The sequence below is a fragment of the Phascolarctos cinereus genome, unplaced genomic scaffold (assembly GCF_003287225.1).
Source record: "Phascolarctos cinereus isolate Bilbo 61053 unplaced genomic scaffold, phaCin_HiC Scaffold_726;HRSCAF=1367, whole genome shotgun sequence".
NCBI classification, from domain to species: domain Eukaryota; kingdom Metazoa; phylum Chordata; class Mammalia; order Diprotodontia; family Phascolarctidae; genus Phascolarctos; species Phascolarctos cinereus.
In genome coordinates this window covers 43,944,898-43,957,609 of record NW_027556098.1, presented here as the reverse complement: position 1 = coordinate 43,957,609, position 12,712 = coordinate 43,944,898, and the positions used below count along the sequence as shown (strand labels likewise).

The window sequence follows — 12,712 nt, the reverse complement described above, 5'->3', positions numbered from 1 at the left end:
AAGTAAAAAGGTGCAAATACCTGGAAAGGAAGGCTGAAGTCAGATTGTGAGGGGCTTTAAATTTTATCCTAGAGGTAGTAGTGAGCCACTGAAACATTTTGAGTAGCAGAATGATATGACCAGTTATCACAAGCATTTATTAAGCACCTATTATGTGCAAAGCACTGTGCTAAGCCCTGAAGATTCAAAGAAAGGCCAAACTAAAAAAGTAGAAAAGGACAGTCCATACTCTTAAGGAACTTACAGTTTAATGGGAAGAAAACATGCAATTAATGCTACAAATAAGATACACACACATTTAGGAAAAAATGTATATGGGATAAATTAGAGATATTTTCAGAGGGAAGGCACTAAGATTAAAGAGGACTAGAAAAGGCTTCTTGCAGAGGGTGGAACTTTGGTTGAGACTTGAAGCAGGAAAAGGAACCTAGGAGATGGAGATAAGGGACAGCATTCTAGGCTGTCTATTTTATGGGGGATAGCCAGAGAAAACACTGGGAGTCAGAAGATTGAGTATTATATCCAAAAAGCAGCAAGGAGGCCAGTGTCACTGGCTCCAAGAGTACATGGAGGCCATGTCACCAAACAGCATAGTATGTACAAGGGCAAAGGATATAAGAAGATTGTAAATGTAGGAAGAGGGAAGGCTATGAAGGGCTTTAAAAGCTGAGCAGAATATTTTATATTTGATCCTGACAGGTAAAAGGAGCCCAGGAGTTTATTGAATAGGGAGAATAGGAGTGGTCAGACTTTCATTTCAGGAAGATCAGTTTGACAGCTGAGTGGAAGATGGACTGGATTTCAGAAAGACTTTGAGGCAAGGAGACCAATGGGTAGGCTATTGCAATAGTACAGGTGTGAGGTAATGATGGACTGCAACAAGGTGGTGTCAGTGTCCAAAGAGAGTAGGGAAAATATGTAAGAGATACTTATAAAGATAAAATGATAGAACTTGACAATTGATTGTAGGGAGTGGGTGGGTGGAGGGTTCGAGTGAGGCTGAGAATTTCAACACTTCCATCTCCCCTGTGGGCAAGACTTCAACTTCTAATCTAATACCCATCTAATACCTAACCTCTAGTGAGAAGAGGAACAACTTTCCATATAACTTTGCACCTGCCATCACATAACTCTTCTGACAGTTCACTACCAATTTATGTTATACAACCTCAACTGGGTCCTCACTTGTTGCTAGGCAATCCTTCTATACCTCCCTTATCAACTTCCTTTCTCACTCTCTACATTGGCTCTTCCAAACCTTTTCATCCTTCCTCAGATCTCCCTCAGCTCCCTCTTCTCCCACTGCTTCAGTGGAGAAACTTGCCTTAGGTTTTACACTGAAAAACATGAGGCCTTTCTCCATGTGCTTCTTCTTCTCTGCTCTTCCTCGTCTCATATTACTCAGATGCTGTCTGCTATTATCTACTCCTTCATCCCTGTCTCACAAAAATGTGGCCCTATTCCTTACCTTTCCATTTGATGTATCATATTTTAAGATTTCTTTTTATTTACTTTTGCTGCATAATCTTATGATGATCCTGACTGTGCTTCCCAATTACTTGTTCTTTCTTCCCGGCTGTTTGTAGTAAATTTTATTTGACCAAGAAGCCCTGGCTTTGGAGCTATGGCCAAAAGATTAGAACATTTCTGTTAAACAGAGATTATTGATGAATAATAAACTAGGTCTATAACTGAATAAGAGCAATGCTTTTGAGAAACTGCATTACTTTTAATGACTCCAAACTTCTTTTAAGAACAACATTCTTCAATTATCCCATATGGTTGTGAATATTTATATGGTATCTGTAAAGAGTTAAAGTTGCTCATGGGCATCAAGGCAAGAAAACTTGTATTGAAATACTACCTCCAATACCATTTGTGTTAACCTGAGCAAATCACTTATTTTCTATGTGCCTCAGAAAACTGCTAGGATCTGTCTACTAAGTCATAGACCAGTGTCATCTCATGTAGAGAATTCCCATACTGGGATTTCCCCACACCAGAGAAATTTACAAATTCTATTATCTGTGTAAGAATAAATGTAGTAAAATATTCAAACCACCAGAGGGCATTCATAAGTGAGTTCAGACTCTTAGAACTGTACATTGCCTTAGATTGTGCTACCATGGTAATCATGCACTCACTGTTGATGCCCTCCAGCTAAGCTACTGCTTGGTTCTATGATCTAGCTTTCCCCCTCCTACCTTAGAGGTTATGTTTTTGAAATGCTGGATGCTCCAAGCCTCTCAAACTAAACCAGTAACAGTTTGCCATGCCCCCAACCAATTACCCACACATTTCAGTTGCTGTTCATGACTTAATATGTCTGCTATATTTGCCCTTAAATATTTTTGTAAGACCTGTGGAAAGTAACACTGGCTCCCGCCTTTGTCTCTCTGTGCCTCTGGGCCCAAATTCAGCCATCCTGAGCAAATATATTTTTTTTTATATAAATTTATTTATTTGTAGTTTTCAACATTCACTTCCACAAGTTTTTGAGTTTCAAATTTTCACCCCGTCTCACCCTCCCCCTACCCCAAGATGGTATGCATTCTGATTATCCCTTCCCCTAGTCTGTCCTCTCTTCTATCTCTCTCCCCTTCTCTTATCTCCTTCCCCTTCTATTTTCCTGTAGGGCAGGATAGACTTCTGTACGCCATTTCCTGTATTTCTTATTTCCCGATAGCATGTGAAAACTTTTTTTTTAAGCATATGTTTTTAAAACTTTAGGTTTCAAATTTTCCCTCTTCCTCCCTCCCCACCCACCCTCATTGAAAAGGCAATCAACTCAATATAGGCTGTACATGTGCAGTTATGCAAACACTTCCATAGCAGACATGTTGTGAAAAACTAACTCTAGTTCCCTTAATCCTATTCTGCCCTCCCATTTATTCTATTCTTTCTTTTGACCCTGTTCCTCCTCAGAAGTATTTACTTCTGATTACCCCCTTTCCCAATCTGCCCTCCTCTCTATGATCCCCCTGCTCTCTTGTCCCCTTCTCCCCCTGTTTTCTTGTAGGGTAAAACAAACTTCCATACCCAATTGGATGTGTATGTTATTTCCTCCTTAAGCCAAATCCTATGAGAATAAGATTTACTCATTCCCTCTCACCTTCCCCTGCTTCCCCTCCACTGTAAGAGACTTTTCTTTTCTGTTTTTTCTTTGCAAGATAATTTACCCCATTCTACCTCTCCCTTTCTTCTTCTCTGAGTATAATCCTTCCTCATCCCTTAATTTTATCCTCCACATATTGATGAGGGCGGGGCCCAAGCCAAGATCTTCACCCTTTGCCTCAAAGGGAATCTGACTCACAGGCCCCAGACCCTCATCTCCCTTTGAAAGCCTTAGGCTCCCTTTTGTCTATAGGCCCCAAAAAGGCCTTCCCTTATCTCCTTTTGAAAGTCCTAGCCCCACCTTGATTTTGTGCAGATGTCTTTCAAACTTCTGCCTTCCTGTTCCCTCCATTATCTATTCCCACTGTCTATTCAATCTCTCTGACCTCCCCAATTAGAATTCTTACCTAGACCCTTTCCCCAACCCCCTTCTCTGGCCACCCAAAGTCACTTTAGTATTTAAGATCCACCTTGGCCCTCATTCAGATGCTGAGAATCTCAGGCCCACAAGGCTGAGAACCTCTCATGCCCACCCGTCTTTACGGGCGTCACCTAGCTGAGAATCTCTCGTGCCCCAAAGGCTGAGCCTTTCTCATGCCCGCCTGTCCTTATGGGCATCACCTGGCCTCTGTGATTTATCACTAATAAACTTTTCCTCTGGCTGAAGAAGATTTGAGTTGAATTCATTCAGCAGGGCCCGGTACCGCGATCTTGGGGTCCCAGCACCCCAAAACCCCTAGACCTCTTCACATATGACCCCTTAATCTTCAACTCACCCTGTGCCTTCTATCCATCTATCTATCTATCTATCTATCTATCTATCTATCTATCTATCTGTCTGTCTGTGTGTCTATCTATCTATCTATCTATCTATCTATCTATCTATCTATCTACATACATATAATTTTTTTCCTCCAACTACCCTAATACTGACAAAGGTCTCATGAGTTATAAATATCATCTTTCCATGTAGGAATGTAAATAGTTCAATCTTAATAAGTCTCTTATGATTTCTCTTTCCTGTTTACCTCTTTATGTTCCACTTGAGTCCTGTATTTGAAAGTCAAATTTTCTATTCAGCTCTGGTCTTTTCATCAGGAATGCTTGAAAGTCCTCTATTTCACTGAATGACCATTTTTTCCCCTGAAGTATTATACTCAGTTTTGCTGGGTAGGTGATTCTTGGTTGTAATCCTATCTCCTTTGCCCTCCAGAATATTATATTCCATGCCCTGCAGTCCTTTAATGTAGAAGCTGCTAAATCTTGTGTTATCCTGATTGTGTTTCCACAGTACTTGAATTGTTTCCTTCTGGCAGCTTGTAATATTTTCTCCTTGACCTGGGAACTCTGGAATTATATTCCTAGGAGTTTTCCTTTGGGGATCTTTTTCAGGGGGATATCTGTGGATTCTTTCAATTTCTATTTTGCCCTCTGGTTCTAATATATCAGGGCAGTTTTCCTTGATAATTTCTTGAAAGATGATGTCTAGGCTCTTTTTTTGATCATGGCTTTCAGATAGTCCAATAATTTTTAAATTCTCTCTCCTGGATCTATTTTCCAGGTCAGTTGTTTTTCCAATGAGATATTTCACATTGTTTTCTAATTTTTCATTCTTTTGGATTTGTTTTACAGTGTCTTGATTTCTCATAAAGTCACTACTTCCAATTGCTCTATTCTAATTTTTAAGGAAGTATTTTCTTCAGTAGTCTTTTGGACTTCCTTTTCCATTTGGCCAATTTTTCTTTTTAGGGCATTTTCTCCTCATTGGCTTTTTGGACCTCTTTTGCCATTTGGGTTAGGCTATTTTTTAAGGTGTTATTTTCTTCAGTATTTTTTTGGGTCTCCTTTAGCAAGCTGTTGACTTGTTTTTCATGATTTTCTTGCATCATTCTCATTTCTCTTTCCAGTTTTTCCTCTGCTTCCCTTACTTGCTTCTCAAAATCCCTTTTGAGCTCTTCCAAGGCCTGGGACTGATTCATATTTTTCTTGGAGGCTTTGGATGTAGGAGCTTTGACTTTGTTGGCTTCTTCTGGTTGTATATTTTGATCTCCTATGTCACCAAAGTAAGATGATACAGTCTGACTCTTTTTGCACTGCTTGCTCATGATGCCGGCCAATTACTTGAGTTTTAAACTCTGTTAAGGTAAGAGTCTGCTTCCAATGTGGAGAATGCACTGTCCCAAGCTTCAGGGGTTTGTACAGCTGTTTTCAGAGATACTTGTAGGGACCTGTGAATTTTCAGTTCTTCCAAGGTGGTATGATAAGGGGCGAGGTGTTTACTCCTCTCCTGGCCTGTGACCACAAGTATTCCTTTATGGCCTGTAACTGTGGGGAGGGGTTCTTCTCCACAGCCACTACAAGCTCCACCACGCCAGCGTTCCTCCTCACCCCAGCACCGCCACCCAGAACTGTGACCCAGATCCAAACATGGGCAAAGCAAAAGATTCCTGCCTCCACACTGGCAAAGAGATCCCTGCAATCCCTCTCTGCTCAGTCACTGGACTCCCCCTCAGTCTGTGGGCCGGAAGCTCAGGAAGCAGCTGCCCCCCCCACCACGCACTTGGGGAATGAAGCTGAGACCCCGCCTTCCTTTCTCAGCACCAACAGAAGCAGATTTTTCCCACTGACCTTCTAAGTTGTCTTTGGCATTCTTGGATTGAGGAGTCTGGAAACCTCCACAGTTGCCCACGATTCACTTCTCTGAAGCCTGCTCCAGGTTCGCTGCAGCCTGCGCACCCACGCTGCGCTCCCAGCCTGGCGCCATATACCTTTCTGATCAATCATTCAGGTTGTCTTGGGCTGGAAATTTGTTTCACTCTGTCTTTTTATGGCTTCTGCTGCTTCAGAATTTGTTTAGAGCCATTTTTTATGAGTATTTGGAGGGGTTTGGGGGAGAGCTTAAGCAAGTCACTGCTTTCACTCCACCATCTTGGCTCCGCCCCACAAATATGTATCTTTCATCTGTAAAGAAGAATTCCTCCTCTTCTTAGTGCTCTCTACACAGTAAGTAATACATCAGACAGCCTAGGGCTTTTTTTGGCCAACAACTTTATTGCAGGGTAATGATTTAAAACAAGATGTATACATTTGGGAAAAGAACAAAGTTTCCAAACTTTAGTTGCCTTTCAAACAACCTAGCAAAATAAAATGGAAGTACAAAATGAGTGAATAACACATATGGATATCTGGCTTATTGTGGGAGAAAAAGAAAGGGAGGAGAAAAACCACTCTCACTTCCTCTTAGATTGGCTTTGGTCAGCAATGCAGAATCAGTAAAATCATGCTCAGAATGTCTCCATCATTCTTTGTTTTGGGCTACTGTTTCATTGGTGCTGCCCCAAACTTTCAACAGCTCTGACAACTTTCTCCTCCTCCTTCCAGTTCAAGGTCAGGAATAGACCAAGAACTTGGTAATGTCTGAAAGACTGATTTTGGACCAAAATTTTTATTACCATCAAGAAGACAGATGATCTATGGGGCAGGAAGTCAGTAATTATTGCCAATAGCTGTAATGTAAAACTAATAAAAATGATAAAATTCATTTGGAGAAACAAAAGATTCAAACTATCAAGGGAAGTAATAAAAAATGATAGGAATTGATGGGGAATGACACTTCTGGACATCAAACTATATTATAAAGCAGCAGCCATAAAAGTCATTTGGTATTACCTTCTCCATAAAAAAAAAAGAGTAGACCAATAGAACAAACTGGAAAAGGGAGAATCAGCAATGATGGAGCATTTAACCTAGTGTTAATGTCTGTGGACTTCTCTTTCTATCCTCCTAAGCTGCCCTGCACTGTGATTTTTTTGTTGGTTATCCTACTTTGACAAATTTTTTTAAAGTTATTTAGAGGAGTATGTTGGAAGAGCTCAGCAAAAACATTTATTTCATTCTGCCATCTTGGCTCCACCCCTACCATTACATATATTTTTGGATTTTTTTAAGAGTACTAATAAGTTTTAGTGATTGTAGCATATCAGGTGCAAAAAATCAAAAATCTGTTGGTGGGTCTGCTTTTCCCAAATGACAGTGTCTCTGGGAAGTTTCTTATGTGACATTCAAAGTATGTGCCTTGACTCATACCTTCTCTTTCTTATTCCCTACTTCTATCTGCATATGTACACAGCATCATAAATCTGGGCTGATTTTCTAGGAATTGCCCAAGCCCACATGCAATGGGGCTTACATTACATTATGTTCTATACTATTCTCTGTAGCTTGTGTGGTTAAGAGTTCTTTCTTAATCCTTAGCTATGAAAGTTTATTTCTTTTTCTGCTCCTCTAATATGTGTGATGTGCAGCTAGGTGGTACAGTGGATATAGCACTGGGCTTAGAATCAGGAAGACTCATCTTCATGAGATCAAATCTGGCCTCAGATACTTACTAGCTGTGTGACCCTGGGCAAGTCACTTAACCCTGTTTGCCCTGTAAATGAGCTGGAGAAGGAAATTGCAAACCACTCCAGTATCTTTGCCAAGAAAACCCCAAAAGGGATCACAAAGAGTTGGACATAACAAAAAACAACACAACAACAATCATTTGTGTGGTATGTGATATGAGAAGTTGATCTAAATTTAACTTTTTCTAATCTGATTTCTAATTTTTCCAGAAGTTTTTTTGAGCTTTTACCCCAGTAGTTGTAGATCTTTGAGTCTGTTGATGCTTCTGGGTCTTGTGTGCCTAGGAATCTGTTCCACTGAACAAGTATTCTATTTCTTTTTAAATTAAACTTCTTGGGTAGTTTGATTGGCTTGGCATTACATAAGTAAGGTATATAGTTAGGAAATATTTTCATCTTTTTATTTTATTATCAAAGGTTTTAATACATAGAGCAATTAATATCTTTTCAATAATTTAGCACTGCATTTTTAAAGTACTAAGCTCTATGCACATTTATTATTTTCCCCTTCTACTATTTCAGCAATTTCATTTTCAGTCCTCTGGATTCTTGATTTATCATTGCAACAATCAATCAGATTTCTAAATTTTTTTAAATTACTTTATTTATTTTTAGTTTTCAACAATCACTTCCATAAGCTTTTGAGTTTTAAATTTTCTCCCACTTCCACTCCTTTCCCCCCACCCCAAGGCAGTGTGCAATCTGCTATAGGCTCTACATATACATTCTATTAAACATATTTTCACATTATTCATGTTGTAAAGAAGAATTAGAACAATGGGAGGCACCACAAGAAAGAAGAAACAAAACAAAGCAGAAGGGGGAAAAAAAGCAAATAGTATGCTCCTATCTGCATTCAAACTCCACAATTCTTTTTCTGGATGTGGATAGCATTTTCCATCATAAGCCTTTTGGAGATGTCTTGGATCCTTGCATTGCTGAGAAGAGCTAAGTCTATCAGCATTAGTCATCACACAATATGGCTGTTACTGCATATAACATTCTCCTGGTTTTGCTCACTTTACTCAGCATCAGTCCATACACATCTTTCCAGGTTTTTCTGAAGTCGACTTGCTCATCATTTCTTACAGCACAGTAGTATTCCATTACATTCATATGCCACAACTTGTTCAGCCATTCCCCAATTGATGGGCATCCCCCAATTTCCAATTCTTTGCCACCACAGAAAGAGCTGTAATAAATACTTTTGTATATGTGGGTCTTTGTCCCATTTTTATGATCTCTTTGGGATATAGCCCTAGAAGTGCTATTGCTGGGTCAAAGGGTATGCATATTTTTATAGCCCTTTGAACATAGTTCCAAATTGCTCTCCAAAATGGTTGGATCAGTTCACAACTCTGCCAACAATGCATTAATGTTCCAACTTTCCCACATTTTCTCCAACATTTATCATTGTCCTGATTTGTCATGCTAGCCAATCTGATAGGTGTGAGGTGGTACCTCAGAGTTGTTTTGATTTGCATTTCTCTAATCAATAGTGATTTAGAGCATTTTTTCACATGACTATAGATAGCTTTATTTTGTTCCTCTGAAAAATGCCTATTCATTCCTTTGACCATTTATCAATTGGGGAATGACTTGCACTCTATAAATTTGACTTAGTTGTCTACGTATTTTAGAAATGAGGCCCTTATCAGAGACACTGGTTGTAAAAATTCTTTCCCAGTTTCCTGCTTCCCTCCTCATCTTGGTTACATTGACTTTATTTGTGCAAAAAACTTTTTAATTTAATGTAATCAAAATTATCCATTTGCATTTCATGATGTTTTCTGTCTCTTTTTTGGTCATAAATTCTTCTGTTATCCATAAATCTGACAGATAAACTATTCCTTGCTCTCCAAGTTTGCTTATAGTATCAGCCTTTATATCTAAATCATGTACCCATTTTGACTTTAGATTTCTAAAGTTTCTCATAAATCCTCTGAGGTTCATCTTGGTAACCATAATGAAAGCTAAACCATGAAAAAGCACAGAGTACTCCTCAGCAGGAGACCTCTGTCTGGCTCACAACACATGCATACCCAATGGTTGACTTCTGTCCTTCATGGGTCTCTGGGATATGTTAAGACTGCTGAGATCCTGAAGAACACTTTTAAACTCATTCATTCAGTTTTCTCTCTTTTCCTCCTAGCTCTATGGAAAAATCTCCTGTGTCTGGGCAGATGTCTTATGAGATTTCAGTTCTGGAAATTACAATCAAGCATCAAGAGGAATGTAATAGGATAGGATATGTATTTCACTGTGGTTCTATCAGTGATACATCAAAAGATCTGTGGTTTTATCAACATGGGCATCCCCTCCAGTAATGTATATCACAATTCCTTTGTACTGTAATAAACAACAAATTCTTTTGATATGCTATAGTTAATAATAACAATGTATCATAAACAATCTTCTTATAAAACTCTCTGATCTCAGTCAATGGCCCCAAAGTTCAAAACTAGAAGATTTGCCAACATGGTATGATCCACTGACCTTTGTGCTCTATTGCATAATCTGTAAGAATGTGTGTCTACTACGAGCCAGGCACTGTTCTAGGCACGGAAGGTAAAAGGACAAAAGCAAAACAGTTCCTGTCCTTAAGGAGCTTACACTTAATTGGGGAAGAACAACATAAAATTGAAATAGGTATGCAGAAGATTAAATACATATGTACATAGAAAACAAAAACAAAATAAAAACATAATATGTGATATGTGTTTTTTGTTTTTCTTTTTTTAGGCAATTGGAGTTAAGTGACTTGCCCAGGGTCACACAGCTAATAAGTGTGAAGTGTTTGGTCAGATTTGAACTCAGGTCCTCCTGACTTCAGGGCCAGTGCTCTATCCACTGCACCACCTAGCTGCCCCAATGTGTGGTATGTAAAGGGAGGGCATGAGCAACAAAAGGTATGTTGTAGGAGGCATTATCTGAGTTAAAATATAAAAAGGCTCTAAAAGGTAGAGTAAAGAAGAAGGGTATTCCAAGAATAGAGGCATGGAGAATTGAGAAGGAATATCACAGATTAAGAAGAACAAGCAGGAGAGTTTGGTTCAAACATAGAGTGCACCAAGAAGAGGTAAGTACAATTTACCCGGAAAGGAAACCCAGAGCTAAGCTTCACCGGGATTACATAGCCGCATGGATTGTTCAAAAAACAAGATGACAGAGTAGTTGTTTTCTCTGACTTTCAGCAACACCAAATTTTTTTTTAAAAAAGGAATTGTGTGTAAGGTAAACTTCAGAGTAACCAAAGCTGAATTCCCCAAGATAAAAATATGATAATGCCTCACAGGCTTTTAAAAATCATGAAATAACATCAGAGAACATTAATTATTAGAGATGCCTGTCAGTATCCCCAAGCAAACTCATTGGCTTTTGTGTTGATCCCTATGTGCCTTACCAATAAGAACACCCTTCCCCCCACCACACACACACACACACACACACACACACACACACACAATGGCAGACACTGTAATGAGGAAGAATCCACAAAAATAAAGAAGAAATAAAAGAAATCACCAGAAGTTATTTTGCCCAACTATGTGCCGATAAAACTGGCAACTTAAATGAAATGGATGAATATGTACAAATTTAAAATAACAAAATAAGAAATAGAGAATTTAAATAACCCAATTCTAGAAAAATAAATTGAACAAATTATAAATGAACATCCAAAGGAGGGAAGAAAGCAAACATTAGGACCAGATGGTTTTACAAGCCTGTTCTATTAAACATTCACAGAACAATTAATTCTTATATGCTATAAACTGTAAAAATTGAAGAAGATGTAAATATGATATAAATATGGTCTTGATAGCTAAGAAAGAGGAATCAAAACAGAGAGAAATACAGCCCAATGATAAGTATTGACCCCAAAATTTTAAGTAAAATGTTGATAAAGATCCTACTGCAACATTTCAAAAAAATCATACATGATGACCAAGCTGAATGTGTAGGAAAACTATAACTATAACTGAATAAATTAATAACATGAACAATAAAAATCAAATGATTATATCAAAAAAGAACAAGCATCCATTTCTGTTAAAATCACTAGAAAACAAAGATATAAATGCACCTATCTATCTAAACCCAAGAGCTAGCATTATATGCAATAAGGATAAACAAGAGTCCTTTCTAATAACATGAAGGTTAAAGCAAAGATGTCTATTCTTACCAGTACCAGAATATAATTCTAGAAATCTGAGGTACAACAAGGAAAATAAACTGAAGGAATGCACTTAGACAAAAAAGATACAAAATTATTGATTTTTATTGGCTTACTTAATGGCTTAAAGAACATTAGAGAATAAACAAAAAGTAATTGAAGTAATTAGTAATTCCATTGATGTAGCAGGCTACAAAAGAAATCTACAAACATCATGATGCTTTCATATATTATCAATAAAATTCAGCAAGAGGAGAGAGAAAGAATTAAAATAAAAATAACTACAAAATGTTAAAATATTTGGGAGTTCAACTATCAAGAGATATTATATGAACATAGCCATAAAATACTTTTTATAGAAATAATGGGTTCAATATTTAGACTGACTAATTACATATGGTTGGAAGATATCACTATAATAAAAGTCCTAACACAACTTATTTGTTTTTCAAATTTAATGTTATGCCAAGCAGTCTTACAAAAGGAGGCTTAACAAAATTCACCAGGAGGAACACAAGTTTCAAAATTTCAAGAGAAATCACCAGAAAAATGGAAAGAATGGAGCTTAATAGTATTAGATATTAAACTATACTATAATCACCAAAACCATAGTACTAGTCAAAACAAGGAAAAGTTGTTCAGTGGAACAAATTAGGCACACAAGATATGAAAGTGAAAGAACATAGCACACATTCCCACAGGTTTAGCTATCATCTATATGCAAATAAATCTAAGATCTGCATATCCATACCCAATCTCTCCCTTGAATTTCAGTCTCATGACACCACTTGTCCACTGGATAGTAAATTGGATGTCTCTGGGGACATTTTAAACTCAACATGTCCATAAATTTCCCCCTAAGTCCATGTTTTTTCCACTTTGCCCTAATTTTATCTAAAGTAGCGAATTCCTTCCTTAAGGTACCAATGTTTAAAATAGGGAACTGGTTCTAGGTGCCACCTAAGATGGTGTCATCCGTGTGGAAGATACATAGGGGTTTGCTTCTGGGAGACAAGAGAAT

At 38.1% G+C, this 12,712-nt stretch overlaps 1 protein-coding gene across 1 annotated transcript in view; it reads left to right on the top strand.

Annotated features, from left to right (window-relative positions):
* SLC37A1 (solute carrier family 37 member 1) overlaps positions 1-10,231 on the top strand; it is a 175,819-nt gene extending 165,588 nt beyond the window's left edge. Inside the window, exon 19 of the mRNA XM_020973886.2 lies at positions 9,670-10,231. Within this exon, the coding sequence (XP_020829545.1) occupies positions 9,670-9,711 (42 nt within the window). The 3' untranslated portion in view covers positions 9,712-10,231. The remainder of the gene's footprint in view (positions 1-9,669) is intronic.
* Positions 10,232-12,712: the final 2,481 nt, after the last annotated feature.